Source organism: Ctenopharyngodon idella, chromosome 21 (assembly GCF_019924925.1).
Source record: "Ctenopharyngodon idella isolate HZGC_01 chromosome 21, HZGC01, whole genome shotgun sequence".
Taxonomy (NCBI): Eukaryota; Metazoa; Chordata; class Actinopteri; order Cypriniformes; family Xenocyprididae; genus Ctenopharyngodon; species Ctenopharyngodon idella.
The window spans coordinates 20,636,321-20,652,959 of record NC_067240.1 but is presented as its reverse complement, the minus strand read 5'-3'; the positions used below and the strand labels follow the sequence as shown (position 1 = coordinate 20,652,959).

The following is a 16,639-nucleotide window of genomic DNA, read 5'->3' as shown; positions in this document are numbered from 1 at the left end:
CGAGATGAAAATATCCTAACTTTTCATAATGGCGCAAGCGCACCGCAGGTCATGTGACAAGGACCAACCGATGAGCTTCGGCCTTTCCGTAACAACACCAAAAGCTCAGCCAAACAGCTGATCATAACTGTACAGGGCGGGTTTTTATTTCTCATCACCATAAATATATCAAGTAGTAGAACTAATGCAAGGACTAGAAATCAATTTTTCTTTTGCTGAAACTTCCTCGTCATCATAGAGAGTGCAGCTCATGGTTGCATAGCAATGACAGACGCCACAGGAGCGAAAGCGCTTTGGAAAGAAGGAGAAAGCGGTGCGGCCACTTATGTGCTGCAATATGTGAATGGCCCCTTAGAACTGCAACTTTTTCTTTGCATATCAGACAGGTAGCAACTAGAGAATAATAATAATGATAATATTTTCGCTGGCTGGATTATGTTATATTTTTGAGATCAGTTACGGGCCGGGTGGAGGGGGAGGGGGGGCCTTAAATGGCCCGCGGGCCAGCAGTTTGAGACCACTGCTCTAGCATCAGTTGCTAACATGCCTCTTGAGACCAGGGAAGTGAGGTTTCTTGCACAGCTCTTACTAGCTGGCCTCTGTTACAAGATATACAATTTACTATTACACAAGCAAGGAATTGTCATAAATATAAAATGTAATGATGTTTAATGCATAATAAAATCTGAACAGTAGGTCTCTTACTCAACTTACTCTTCTTTGATAAAGACGTATCCAATAATATCACTGGTACTTCCAATAAAGGTTGCGACTACACAGGATACAAGTACTAGAAAAAAACAATAGAGAAACCTAAACAAATAGGTATTAAACCGTAGTTTTAACATTTTAGTCATTCTTTTTTTATTTTAAAAATTAATATTTTACATTTCAGATATTCTTAGTAACAATTAGACATTTTAAGCATCAGTTGAAAGCACTTCCCTTTCGAGGGAACTCGTGCTGCGTCAAGGACGCTTTGGGAACGCCTCTGTGTGATTGCGTCTTAAGCACGTGTGTCAACTAGTCCAATGGCAAGAGTAAACATCACGGGCGGGTGATGTCACGACCAGAAAAGTATAAAAGCACATTCGGAATGACTGGCGTTACTTCTGTGCCTCAGCAAGCATTCTGTGTTCATACTGTTTGTACTATTTATTGTTGTCTGTCCCGATATAGTGCAAGCACAATCATAGTATTATGGCGAATAAGCAAGCATTCAAATCGTGTGTTCCGCCCTGCCCTCATTTTCTCAGGGGTGGGGATACACATGATTTATGTGTTATGTGTTTGGGAGCAGAGCATGCTTTGTCAGCCTTCGAGGGGGCTGACTTTTTACCCCTTCTAAAAAATCATGGGGGTCAGGAAGGCACTCTCAGCTGAATCCTCCTTCGGTGCCCTCAGGAGGCCATTCTGCCAACCCCGCCACCCTTGTTGCCTCGGGGCCGGGCGGTATCCAGTGAGCGTATTTATCAGGGCCCGTCACATGACACTGCATCACTGAAACCCTCGCACTCTCTGAGGAGAGCTATGGGGCAGACCACCGAGTTGGCTACTATAATTTCACCAGAGGCTAGCCTCGAGAGGCTGGTTCCCTTAGTAGATAATCTGCAGAGTGGAGGCTTCTGCCAAATGTATCTCAATGTGCCCTGCAGATTGCAGATTTGGCTTTCGTCCACTGCGATTTAACAGTGTTCTACATACAGTGGTTCATCCCGAGCAGGCTCTGGTAATGGAGCAGGAAGTAAAAACTCTCTTAGGAAAGGAGGCCATAGAACGGGTTCCTCCACCCGACAGAGAGTCCGGTTTCTACAGCTGGTACTACGTCCTATATTAGATCTTCTTCAACTGAATTGTTCATTCAAAAAGCTCAAGTTCAAAACGTTAACTTTGAAGCAATTCGTGACTCAAATCAGGTCCGAGGACTGGTTTGTCACAATAGATCTAAAGGACGCATACTTCCATGTCTTCCACAACACAGGAAGTTCCTGAGATTTGTTTTCGGGGGTGAAGCATACCAATATCGGGTTCTTCCCTTCGGTCTAGCTTTATCACCCCGCACATTCACGAAATGCGTGGATGCAGCTCTGGCACCGCTCAGACTTCAAAGCATTCTGCATTCATTCCCAAAGCGTCCTTGACACAGTGCGAGTTCCCTCAAAAGGGAACATCTCAGTAACTCAGTAACATCAAGGTAACTATAGTTCCCTGAGAAGGGAACGAGACACTGCGTTGCCCTGCCATACTTCCTACATCCCTGTGATTGACTTGCTTCGGCTAATTGAACGCCGGTCATTCCGGATGTGCTTTCATGCTTTCCTGGTCGTGACGTCACCCGCCCATGACATTCACTCTCACCAATGGACTAGTTGACACACATCCTTCAGACTCAATCACGCAGAGGCATTCCCAAAGCGTCCTTGATGCAGCGTCTCATTCCCTTCTCAGGGCACTATGGTTACAGTCATAACCTGAGACGTTTTTCACTGGAGATGTTTTGTTTTTGATATGGTTCTTCTACATTTATATGATATTTTGATATGATTCTTCTACTTTTATTTCAACAGCAATGATTTTATCAGTTTTTCACTTGTATGATGAAACTTTTACATTTAAACAATCACCCAATGTGCACAAAATTGGATGCACAAAATACGATTTATTGCTGTCACCAACCAATGTGTCTGTTTTACCACCTAGGCAGAAGATAACAAAATATTTGCTAAATATTTACAAAACTGTATGGACCATTAAAAAAATAAAGAAGAAGTAGTTTTGGCTGAATGTAGAATAACAGAAATGGAACCCATCTTAGTTCCACAGTTCTGTCAACAGGTTCAAATTTCAGTTTATCTTTCATATAATTGTAATGCTAATATCTTGACCCACTGACCAGCAAACAGCCGGTGCTGCTGGGTCTGAGAAAATCCTGAAACCAGTACAGGTGTATATTTTCATGAAACCAAGGAACCTTGGCAAAATGTACCATAAACGCAATAGTGGCCAGCTCATAAACAACAGACTGGGCTCCCAGCTCAGCCTCACTGATGAGCCCTACAATGACAAAAACAACACAAAAAATATAATGTATTCATGACACAAACAAAATTGAATTACATAAAAACATAGATAGATTGCAAACCTGCCAGGAATCCAGCAATCTCATATGCTCACCACTCTACACAAAGCATGAGCATGCTGGGAAAAGCCAAGCGAATGAATGGACCCCATTCCTGAAGACAGTCACGAGACCAACCTAATGTGAGACAGAGAGATGTAATAGATGGAGACCTAAAAGTGCGTGTATGGCATTGTAATTGATGGACAGTACAGTAATTTGTTTCATTGGTTTCCAATATTGACAAGTGGCGACAATAACAAATAATTATCATTTGAAGCTATCAGCATGTTTTTAAAAAAAACAAACAAACAAACAAACAAAAAACTGATGTCATCACTCATCAGCAACATTTCATTGAACTATTTTTTTCTGGTCAATTTAAAAAAAAAAAAAAAAAAGAAGAAGAAGAAAACTTTGCACCATTGCACCAGCACGTTACATATTCTCCTTTAACTGAAAATAGATAGAACTATAGAATAATATATTATAGAACTATAGAACAATAGATAGTAATATAGAACGACAGACAGACGATAGAACTATAGAACAATAGAACAATAGATAGATAGATAGATAGATAGATAGATACATACATACATACATACATACATACATACAAACATACATACATACATACATACATACCATCCCAGGTGGCTTTATGCAGGCCCTTCCAGTGAATATAAAGAAAGAGAAACGCAGCCAAGGAATACTGGGAAATGGTGTTTGCAGCAGCAGATCCACTGTGGATTAAAAAGAAAGTTTCATAAATCGGTAACACTTTAAAATAAGGTTCATTAATTAAACATTAGTTAATGTATTAACTAACATGAACTAACCATGAGCAATACATTTGTCACTGTATTTACTAATCTTCGTTAATTTTAGTTAATGAAAATACAGTTGTTCATTGTTTGTTCATGTTAGTTCAGAGTAATGTTAACTAATGTTAACAAGATTTTAATAATGTATTAGTAAATGTTGAAACATTAACAAAGATTAATAAATGCTGTAGAAGTGTAGTTCATTATTAGTTCATGTTAACTAATGTAGTTAACTAATGTTAACTAATGAACCTTATTGTAAAGTGTTACCCATAAATCATTTTAACCTTGTAATTAACTGCTGAAGTAGCCCCTAGGTCCACACATATCACAATCCTCACAATGAATAAAAACAACAAGTTCCTAAATAAGAGATGATCAGAATCAAGACTGCTTACGCCACACCAAGATCAAGAAGATGAAGGAATATATAGTTTATTAAAGTACTGAAGATGTTTCCTGCTACTCCTGTGATGACCTGAGGCCAAATAATACCCTAAACAAATATGCAAACAAAAACAGACCCTCAGCATCACAGCAATAAATACACAAATAAACAAGATCAAGCAAAAGAAAAAGAAGAAAGATCTTCTGCAGTGGAGGCCTGACCTGATTTTGAAGATACCGTCCCTGCAGCTGATAGATAAATGCAGCCTGAGGATGCCAACAACATATTTAAAAATAATAATAATAATAATAAGAAAATAATAATCGGATGGAAAAATAAACTTTCCTATGCCTCTTTCCACATTATTAATTAGATATGGAGGAATAGTTTTTTACTTTATAGATATTTACAGTTTATAGTTAGTCATTTTAATGATTACTACATTTAAGGTGTCACTCACAGGCAGAGCAGGTTTTACAACTCTTTTTTACATAGAGTTGTAAAATATTTTTTTTACAACTCTATGTAAAAAAATATTTTTTACATAGAGTTGTGACAGACTGTTGAGAGAGAGAGAAACAATCACACACAGTTAAATCCAATTACTTTAACTGTAGGACCATGTGATTTGCCTAAATGATACTAATGAACTGTTTAAATTTAGTTTTGAAAGCGGCTGTAATGGTAATAGCCAACTGTGAGAAACTAGACAGATATGAATGCTAATTTTCATAATACTTGCATAGCAAATGGCAATGATGTATTTTTGAAATCACAGTACTTTATGCTGTTTTTTTCAGCAGATTCGGGTAAGTTTTGCTAAACTGCTGTTAAAAAAATGTTTTTGAAAGAAGTTCAGAGGCTGCATTTATTTTATTCAAACATATAGAAAAACAGTAATATTCTGAAATTTTAAAATAACTTTTCTATTTTTAATATATGGTAACACTTATAAGTACAATAAGATTCCATTTGTTAACATTAGTTAACTGGAACTAACAATGAAAAATACTTGCATTTAGGAATCGTAGGTAGTGTTATTTCAACATTTACTAATACATTATAACATCATAAGTTGTATTTATTAATATTATTTAATAGACCTGAGCTAACATAAACAACAGTTCATATAAATGTTAACATGAATAAATACTGCTGATGATTAATATTGCTCAATGTTATTTAAAGTCAGGTAATGCATTAACTAATGTTAACTAAAGGTACTTTATTGTGAAGTGTTACTGAATATATTTTAAAATGTTATTTATTCCTGTGATGGCAAAGCTGAGTTTTAACAGCCATTACTCCAGTTTTCAGTGTCACGTGATCCTTCAGAAATCATTCTAATATGCTGATTTGATCTTGTAATACATATGTGTCACGGGAATCATACGCGGATGCAAGTTGCAAGTAAAAATCTCTTTATTGAGAAAACAACAGAGTCCAACACGTTGCAGCCAGCAGGAGAGTGGTGACACAGGGACTTCGATGGGCAATCCTGAACAGAAGAGTGAAGACCGTGTGTAGAGTATCCGGAGTGAAAGGAGAACACCAGGTGAGTAATCCAAACGGGACTGGAACCGGAACAGCACGACACGATGACTCAGACAGAGGAACACACAGGAGAACAGGAAGCAGCACGGGCGATCTCCAGCAACGATCTGACAAACATGGGACGAAAGACAGGGCAATAAATAGGCTGGTAGATGACATTCAGCTGCCGCTGATCACTGGTAATCAGCGGTGACGCCCACATGAAACAATCAGCGTGACGAACACACACACACACACACAAACACAAACACACAAGACCAGAATGAGACAGCGGATTACCAACCGTGACAATATGTATATAAATATTGCTTTGGATGAAAGCATCTGCTAAATGAATACATGTCAATTTAAGGAACTGTACTTTCATGCATGTGACTGTTGTCAGACCTGGCCACACTGGGACTCTGCCGGATAGCCAGCAGGATTGGCTCTGTGTTGATGAGCAGCGCCCAGCAGGGGAAACAGGCCAACAGGAGGATGAGAATCCCTCTCTGCAGTATCACACCCACCCGTTTCAGATTATTACTCCCAAACGTCTGCAGGACACAATTCAGTTCAAATGACAACTGAGCACAAATGACACTCACATTACTGAACATTCACTATCAAACCTGAGAGATGAGTGTATCACATGCAGACGCCAATCCAGAGCCGATGGAGATGCCGGACGCATTAATAACCTGTGAGCAAAAAGGATGTATTCATAGGCAAGGCAATGGGAGTTTTAATGAACACCACTATAATGAAGATATTTTGTGAACTCACAGCAATAGCCAGAGCCACACCAACTAGTTCAGTTTTCCCCAAGTGTCCACAGAACACAGTGCTTATGAAGCTGATCAGAAAGATCATCAGCTGAGATATAAACTGCATTAAGAGGGGAAATATTTTCAGGATCTGATAGACATTACCACTTCTTGAGAAATAAAACTATAGGGTTGAAACTGATCATATCATATTCTACAGATAAAATGGACTACTGAAATATTTGATCTCATTATGGGTGATCAAACATTTCTTATAAGTATGAACAAATTTAACATTAAACTTTGTGACTTAGATTGCATTCAGACTACATTGTATCAAATGTAATGGCAGATGTATTAAGTTAGATGTATTAATACATTATAATATTCACATCTGATTCATTTCCAAATTGGAAATATTTTTGTGAAAACTATTAGGAATGAGCACAATGTAATTAACATCGAGGCAAAAATTAAAGGTTAAAAGGTTAAAGCAAAAAAAAAAAAAAAAAAAAAAAATCAGAATTTCATATCAAATCAAATTTTTTTGCTGTTTTGTTCATTTATCAATGTTTGATTTAAATAGTTACATGAACAGAAAATAAAAAAAGCTTTACAAATAAAAATAAACAATAAACAATGAAATAAATTATATATATATATAATTCACCTTAATAAATCAATTCACACTATTCAAACTTACCACTGGTCCAGCCAGTTTTACCTGCTCTACAATTTCTTCTTTATAATTCACTGGTAACAAACTCCGAAGTTTCTTTCGACAGCCTCCACAAACAACATGTGAACTCGATGTTGAGTGAGCATCATCACTTTTCTCCAGTTTTGAGTCTTCATTTATCTGACTCACTGTGGTAATACTGTCCATTTTCGTTATTCCTGAAGTCTTTAATTCCCACAGCGCAGCTTATATGAAGTTAAAGTACAGGACTACATCTGAATGAAAGACATTCCGCTAAAGGTCCACTGCAGGGAGACGTCTGAGTGGATAACTGTTTGGTAGTAAGTTTAGCCCTGGCTGCTGCTGTACTCCACGAGATTATTGCATAAACAGAAGTCACTGTGTGCTCAGATTTAGGTGTTCGGTTTGTTGTTGCTCAAGCAAATAATAATAACAACAATAAAAAATATAATTAGTTATTATATTTAATAGTGAAAAAGTGACATGTGAAGGCCGAGTATGACAACCCATCCTCAAAATGCTCTGCATTTTAACCCATCCAAGTTAGTTCACACACATTAAGAGCAGTGAGTAGTGAACACACACACACACACGGAGCAGCGGGCAGCCATTTTGCTTTGGTGCATGGGGAGCAATTGGGGATTAGGTGCCTTGCTCAAGGGCACCTCAGTCATTTCCTGCCAGAAATAAGAATCAAACCCACAACCTTCGAGTTACCAGTCTGACTCTCTAACCACTAGGCCATGAGAGCCCCCTATGTGTCAACAGAAAAAGTTACTGAGTGCTTCTTATCTACAGATTTCTAAACAATGAATATCTATGTAGGTATATCAAATCTGACTCATCAGAAACACTTTCACTCATCTGAATAATCTTTAACTCAGTCACACGGAAAACTCCTGTTTGGTCAGATATTAAAAACTGTTACATATTACTCTTGGGCCAGTGTCAGGGACTAAGCTGACAAGGACAAATTAGTCAAATTGGTAAACAATTGAGTAAGTAAATGTATAAATATGGCAGATGAAAGGCTAATTTTTAAATTGACAGTGAGTCAATTGTTAGAGGGGACAGACACCATTTACAGTCATTGTCTCTAAGCAAGTCTTATCCACTGAAGACAGTGGAAGTGGTCTTATGCAGTGGCTTTATATCACTCATTTTAGATGTTGTGACTGGCACTACAAGTTACATACAAGGGATCAAATTTTTGTTGGTTAGCATGGCCTTGTTAGCCCTTGCTGGTAGATAATGTAACTGGCTAAATCATGCTATTTGAATTAATTTTTTTTAGTGTCAAAACCCACAAAAGATGTCATTAGATTGTTGATGGTGTACACAGTGCAGCTCTTCCGGGTTCTACATCAGAATGCCGGTGTCCTGACATTTCATCCTACCCGTCAGATTGTCCTACCTGGGCTTACTGCACGTGCGCACATCAATATTACATCATTTTTGTCATGATAAATAACACAAAATTACTGTATTTGCATTATTGTAAGGGTATATTTAGTGTTGGGGTAGGTGTAGACATTAATAAAGCACAATCTGATAAGTAGCATTTTTCGCTATCGATTTATACTTGTTCTAAAGATTAATGCTATATCATATTGTGCTACCACTACTGTACTTGCATTATTATAAGGGTAGGTTTAGGGTTGGGGTAGGTGTAGATGTTAATAAAGCCATAAACCACGCTGGAAGCACAATCTGATAGGTAGCATTTTTCGCTGTCAGATTTTGCTACCCACTGTTTCAATGGGAGGTAGCAAAATCTGACAGGGTAGCACAAATTGTCAGAACACCGGCTTAGTATTGCATGTGATTCTGATGCAAGAGCTAGCCAATAATGAGCTGGCGTTCTGACATAGAACCCAGAAGTGCACTGTGTGTACAGCGTCAACCGCATAGGAGACTAACAGAGAAGAAAATAAATTGTTGAAAAAAATATTATTTTTGTTTTGTTTTTACACACAAAAAGTATTCTCATTGTTTCATAACATTAAGGTTGAACCACTGTAGTCACATGGACTATTTTAACGATGTCTTTACTACCTTTCCTGGGTCTTAAAAGTTGCAATGACTTTGTTGCCTATGGGTGGTTCAGAAACCTCTCGGATTTCATCAAAAATATCTTAATTTGTGTTCCGAAGATGAACAGTCTTACGGGTTTGGAATGACATTGGAATATGAGTAATTAATGACAGAAATTTCATTTTTGAAATAACGCTTAAAATCAAGACAACAACACAAGGATCATATAGTTTCATTTCAGTGATGGTCAACACCAAGCAATCTAACTAAATCAGGCTAAGTGTTGTCTATGGAGCCCCTAAAGGGACATGGTGGTGGGGAAAAAAATGAGAAAGTCAATACATTTTGAGATATAAACTCGCAATTGAGTGAGAGACAGAAAAAAAAAATCTTTTTTTAATTTTTTATCCTGTGGCAGAAGCAAGCTTCCATACTAACAACCCCAGTACTGACAATAAAAACAATACATGTCAAGTAACTGTTACAGCTTGTCACTTATTTTATTCTTGAAATTTCATAAAACTTTCACAATGCCAGTATGATACAATTAACACAACTGATATCAGAGAACTCAAAAAGGCTACTTTGAATTAAAAAATAAATAGAAAATAAATAAGACAATCATCTACCTCTCAAATATTATTAACTTTGCTTAGGCACTGGTGGATTTTTAAATTTGCATTGCAGACAAAGCTCTGTATTTAATATGCTCATCTGAGAATTCCAGTGAGCACCTCATTTAACACAATCCCTCCAGCTAGTATAAGCAGCATGAAAAAAACTGCAAGTCCTCGACGAACAACCAGCTGTCTGGTGGTCAAAACCACTCCAACTATGACCTTTGTGCCAGCGTCTGTTATTCCTCCTTCTCCTTTACCGAGTCCTTCCAGATCTGTGTTTGCATCTGTCTGGCCTTCTTCAGGGTGCAGGGACTCTTCTGGCACTTCTGTACAATAATCAATCAACATAAGAGAAAGTCCATGACAAATGAAACGTGTTTTTTGTTCATCATAAAGGTCATAATATACCATAGACAAAATATACCTTCTGTGCAGCCCTTATTTTCCATAGCATAAGATTCATCTCTGGTCTCAGGGTCTTGAACACCTGCCCTGATCAAGGCCTGAGAAAAAGAAGATACAGACTCAAGTAATCATCTGTCCAAATAGACTATATATATGGATGAGGAAAATTGGCCCACCTCTTGAGTCGCTTTTTTCCAGTCCAGTTTGCAAATGAGGATGATGAAGAACAAAGACTGTAGGAAGACACACCCAAAAAACCCAATCCACAGACCTAACAACAAAGAGAAGAGACGTGAGGAGATTGATGGAGTGTTCAGTGGAGCGCTTGAGTTTAACTCTCTGGTGGTGCTCCTAACTTTTGTGTCACACTTGTACTCCTATATAGATTGTCAAAAGTGACCAAACATTTTTTTTAATGAAATTAATGCACTATTTTAGTATTTTTGTTTACAGAGAATTTTAAGCGCTTTTAAGACCACTTAGACTTTTCGAATCATGTCAATTTTTTTTTTCTTTTTTTTCTTGTGTTCACAGAGAAAGTGCCACAAAAGTTTTGTACCATTCTAATGAAGTAAACAATCTTTAAAAATCCAATGGGTCCCACTTTATATTAAGTTGCCTTAACTACTATGTACTTACATTTAAATTAATCATTTGATACAGTGCACTTATTGTGTACATACATGTTTTTACATTGTACTTATATTTTAAAAACACCTGCATGTAATTACATCTGTAATTAATTTCTGTAATTACATTTATAATTACACTGTTGACCCATTCCTTACACCTTATCCCTACCCATACCACCAAAGCTTTCCCTAACCTTACCCGTATCCCACCTCAATAGCAGCAAAAGTGTTTTGCAATTTAATATGAACCCAATAAGTACATTGTACTTATTTTTTGATGTAAGTAAATAGTAGTTAAGGCCACTTAATATAAAGTGGGACCATCCAATGTTTTTTTTTTTTTTTTTGGTCAAAAGTGGCTGAGGAACATCAGAGGGTTAATAAAGTGTTTTGGTTATTTCAGCAAAGCTGCTGAGAATGTTTTCATTTCACCACATGTGTTTGCAAGTCACCTACCGATTATGCCCATGCTGAGAGCAAACATCAGTGACACTCCAATTGGGAATCCCACAAAATAATATCCCACAATATTACAAAGAGCACCAAGCAGCTGCTTTCCAGCACCTCTGACAATGCCACCTGTAATGCCCTACAGACAGAAAAACAAACCTTAGTTTGACTATTATCTAGAGGACATTATTAGACATTCTCAATATCTGAAATGATCTGAAATGAAAAATAAAGACTGAAAGCACCTCACAAACATCAAAATATCACCACACTCTTATCATTTTCAGTTTATTTAAACTGTTCAAGACTACTTTGCTAAAAGGGAATAAAAATATTTTTGTTTTGCTTTTCCCTAAAAATATTATTTAAAAAAACCTTCACAAAATGTCATTATATTTATGCTTAAAACAAAAAAAACAAAACAAAAAAAAAAAACAATATACCAGTTCCAAATAAACTCTCTAGATTCTTAATATCTAGGCAATTTTGCTTCTCAAAGTAAATGTATATTTACAGATGTTTGGATATTTTTACTGGAAAATGATCAGTGTTGATCTTTTTTTTTCAAAGTACAGATTTTAGTTAAAAATCAAAACTCAGACAAATTAAATATCTTACCGCAATGGCGTCAAATAGATGAAAGAAGCCATACATGATCATGACCTCTGATACTCTGAGCACTATTTCTCTGTGTGTGAGAGAGTTCAGTACACAAATCAGATGTTAATGGTTTTAAACTTTCAACAGCCATGTTTACATGCACCCAATGCAATTATAATGCGATAAATATTTATTCAGCTCTTTTATTTTTATTCTTTACTAGAGCTGCTATACTGCATGTTGCAGTTTCTCACATTCATATTAATACAAGTGAATCTTTGTAAATGCCAAATACCCAATCTAAAATGTCATATTGCTTTTTAGAAAAGTAGATCTCTGTGGGTACTTACTCTTCTGTGGTAAATATGTATCCAATAACATCTTTGGTACTTCCAATAATGGTTGCAACCACACAAGAAACAAGTACTAGAAAAACACACCAGGGAAACCAAATAACTCTAAACTTTATAATAATAACAAAACATAGTCATAAGTGGTATTTTTATAATTAATAATGTTTGCAAATATTCTTAGAAACTATTAGGGATCTTAGTTATTTCAAAGCTGTTGATGAAGACCACATACGTCCACAGACTAAAGACACTTTGGCAGACAGCTTGGCTTGTTCTGTGTTTCCAGCTCCAAGAGCATTTCCCACCCTCACACTGGCCGCCACTGCAAATCCCAGTGGAAACTGAATGACAAAGATAAAATAATGACTTGTGTTAATTGGTCTACTTTAACCAAAGGATTCAAATATAATTTATTACAGATGTTCAGAAGCAGAACTTGTTGCTGCTGGAGCCGTTTATTTTTGATATGGTTCTTCTACTTCCCCATTTCAAAAGCAAAAGTAAAGGTGATCATCAAAATAAAGTGTTACTGAAAATATATTTGGAAATAAAAGGATGATGTATTTAGTTAAAATGTGTTATTTGGTTTTCACCACCCATGCAGAGGATAATGATACTGTAAGTACTGAATGTAGAATAACAGAAATGCAATACATCTTGGTTCCACAGTTCTGTCAACAGGTTCCAATTTCAGTTTATTTTTTTTTATATAAATGTAATGCTAATGTCTTGACCCATTGACCAGCAAACAGCTGGTGCTGTTGGATCTGAGAAGTTTCTGAAACCAAGTGTAGAGTTTCGTTTTTGTTACAAGTTAGACCGAATAACCTTTGTAAACCTACCATATATGCAATAGTGGCCAGCTCATACACAACAGACTGGGCTCCCAGCTCAGCCTCACTGATGAGCCCTACAAGGACAAAATACATGAAGATCACAAATATATTCATGCTACAAAGCAAATTTAATTACATAAAAACACAGATTGTTCGCAAACCTGCCAGGAATCCACCAATCTCATATGTCCACCACTCCACACAAAGCATGAGCATGCTGGGAAAAGCCAAGCGAATGAAGGCACCCCATTCCTGCAGACAGTCACGAGACCAACCTAATGTGAGACAGAGATGGAGATCAGCAAAAAAAGATATGACGGTTTCAGCATTTAGTATATGTATGAAGACATGTGATATAATGAACCATGACTCATCAGAAACATTTCAGTGGACTCTCCTCCACACTATCTTAAAGAGTCACATAATAAACTACTTTCTGGTCACATATTAAAAAAGAAAATGCTTTGCACCAGGACATAAAACTGTTACATATTGCTCCTGTGAGTGAAGTAATCATCTTGTCATTTAATTATACAATGCTAAAACAATACATAAAATCAAATAAAGAAAAGTTGGGTAATTCATGGAATAAAAAGGATTTATTAAATTATAGTAGCATTTAAATATTCAAGATACATCCATATCCAGATTTAAGTTAGTATGCAAGAATCCTCTCAATCATCACAAAATAAGCAAAAATCTTAGTGAAAAGACTTTGGTGAAAATACATTTAGCAGACAGTTTTAAGTTTTTAATGTAATTTTGTTAATGCGTTGTAAAAAAGTCCTTGTGTCTCAGATCATATGTACAAGCGTATTGAAAACCAAAGGTTCTGGTGATGGCGCAGATAGACACTCACCATCCCAGGTGGCTTTATGCAGGCCCTTCCAGCGGATGTAGACATAGAGAAACACAGCCAAGGAATACTGGGAAATGGTGTTTGCAGCAGCAGATCCACTGTTAATAAGAAAGAATTGAATCAATGAAGTAATTTTGACCTTGTAATTATTTTTAAGTACATTGTGCATAGTATAAGTGCAAAGTCTATAGTATGTCATTTGGGACACAACATAGGATCAACAGAATTCAGACAGTTTCTTACGCAACACCAAGATCAAGCAGATGAAGGAAGATGTAGTTTATTAAAGCATTGAGGATGTTCCCTGCTGCTCCTGTGATGACCTGAGGCCAAATAATACCCTAAACAAACAAAAACAGACCCTTGTATATGCTATATATGAACAACAAGCTCAGGCAAAATAATAATGGAGACACATTGCTTGGGTTTACCTGATTTTGAAGATACCTTCCCTGTAGCGTATACATAAACGCAGCCTGAAAATATATATTTTTAAAAAGTTATTACCTAGAAATAGTGGAATAGTTCTTTTTACTGTATAGTTACTTATAGTTACAGTGAATACATATTTTATACGTCACTCACAGGCAGAGCAGGCATAAATATTTTTACATAGAGTTGTGACAGACTGTTGAGAGAGAGAGAGAAACAATCACACACAGTTAAAGAAACTCCACAGACACTGACTTTAGGTCCATGTGACTGTCACATGTCCAAATGATATAACATCATATTATTACACAATTCTTACATCATTTACTTCAATCACAGTATGTTAAAAACTGATATGAGCAGATTTAGGTATTTAATGTATGTTGAATGTGTCAGACCTGGCCACACTGGGACTCTGCCGGACAGCCAGCAGGATTGGCTCTGTGTTGATGAGCAGCGCCCAGCAGGGGAAACAGGCCAACAGGAGGATGAGAATCCCTCTCTGCAGTATCACACCCACCCGTTTCAGATTATTACTCCCAAACGTCTGCAGGACACAATTCAATTCAAATGACACCTGAGCTCAAATAACACTCACATTACTGAACATTCACTATCAAACCTGAGAGATGAGTGTATCGCATGCAGACGCCAATCCAGAGCCGATGGAGATGCCGGTCACATTAATAACCTGTGAGCAAAAAGGAAGTATTTATAAAGGCAGTGGGTGTTTTAATGAACGCCACAATAATGAAGTTATTTTGTGAACTCACAGCAATAGCCAGAGCCACACCGGCCAGTTCAGTTTTCCCCAAGTGTCCACAGAACACAGTGCTGATGAAGCTGATCAGAAAAATCATCAGCTGAGATATAAACTGCAAAAAAGGGGAAACATTTTCAGGATCTGATAACAGCCACAAGACATTTCCACTTTTTTCAATATTAAAGCAACAATATTGTATTTGATTTGTCATGTTTAATATTCCTGAGACAAAACAGACTAAAGAACTGAGAAGTTGACAATTCTTTTAGACTATTTTTCTAAACATATTAAGAGGCATTTAACTACGTTTTGGTGCAAACTACAGATTTTTTTTTTTTTTTTTTTTTGTCCCATAAAATGTGTCAATTATAGGTCAACACTGTCAGAAATAATAAAATATCTTCAATCTGTCAGAAAATAACACTTCTTTTAAAGATGCATATTCATGTGTTCATGTTCTCTACAAAATCAAAGGTGTCAGTTTTTCTATTGTCAATCAACAGTGAAATAAAATCATCACGATATTTGGTTAAATGATTGCTATAAGCACAGATTAAATTCACCTTCATAAATCAATTCAAACTTACCACTGGTCCAGCCAGTTTTAGCAGCTCTACAATTTCTTCTTTATAATTCACTGGTAACAAACTCCGAAGTTTCTTTCGACAGCCTCCACAAACAACATGTGAACTCGATGTTGAGTGAGCATCATCACTTTTCTCCTGTTTTGAGTCTCCGTTAATCTGACTCACTGTGGTAATACTGCCCATTTTTGTTATTTCTAAAGTCTTTAATTTCCACAACGCAGTTTATATGAAGTTAAAGTACAGGACTACATCTGAATGAAAGACATTCGGCTGAAGGTCCACTGCAGGGAGACATCTGAGTGGATCTCAAAGGGAGACACTTGAAAAAGTGTTTGGTAGTAAGTTTAGCCCTGCCTGCTGCTGTACTCCACGAGGTTATTGCATAAACAGAAGTCACTGTGTGCTGGGGTCAGGTTTCATTAAAGGAACAACAGCATTCAAGCAATAGAGACAATATAGGCTGTGGAACTTCACTAGTTTCTTTTTAAACGTGCTGTAAAACCTCACAAGGTCTCTGTAGTTAATAAGTCATGAGAGATTCAGCTTAATATGCTGCTCATTTCATGTGCTTACACAAGTCATTTTCTTACCAGCAATGTCCATGTTGAGAGCAAACATCATGGAAACTCTGATAGGGAATCCCACAAAATACTATCCATATGATATAATGTTCACAATTTTGGAAAAAAAAAAAAAAAAAAAAAAGGAAAGAAAAAATAAAATAAAATCAGGAAC

At 36.7% G+C, this 16,639-nt stretch overlaps 1 protein-coding gene and 1 pseudogene across 1 annotated transcript; both read right to left on the bottom strand.

Annotated features, from left to right (window-relative positions):
* Window positions 1-2,872: 2,872 nt before the first annotated feature.
* On the bottom strand, window positions 2,873-7,519 carry LOC127504348 (multidrug and toxin extrusion protein 1-like; annotated as a pseudogene).
* Window positions 7,520-9,842: 2,323 nt separating this feature from the next.
* LOC127503152 (multidrug and toxin extrusion protein 1) lies at window positions 9,843-16,413 on the bottom strand. The gene is made up of 17 exons (XM_051876606.1): window positions 15,905-16,413; window positions 15,328-15,429; window positions 15,177-15,245; window positions 14,953-15,101; window positions 14,708-14,750; window positions 14,554-14,598; window positions 14,366-14,463; window positions 14,123-14,220; window positions 13,425-13,538; window positions 13,270-13,337; window positions 12,660-12,768; window positions 12,425-12,500; window positions 12,093-12,162; window positions 11,481-11,613; window positions 10,569-10,663; window positions 10,412-10,490; window positions 9,843-10,313 (listed from the first exon to the last, which is right to left on the bottom strand). The coding sequence occupies exons 1-17, from the start codon at window positions 16,085-16,087 to the stop codon at window positions 10,078-10,080; spliced, it is 1,767 nt and encodes a 588-aa protein (XP_051732566.1). The 5' UTR covers window positions 16,088-16,413; the 3' UTR covers window positions 9,843-10,077.
* Window positions 16,414-16,639: the final 226 nt, after the last annotated feature.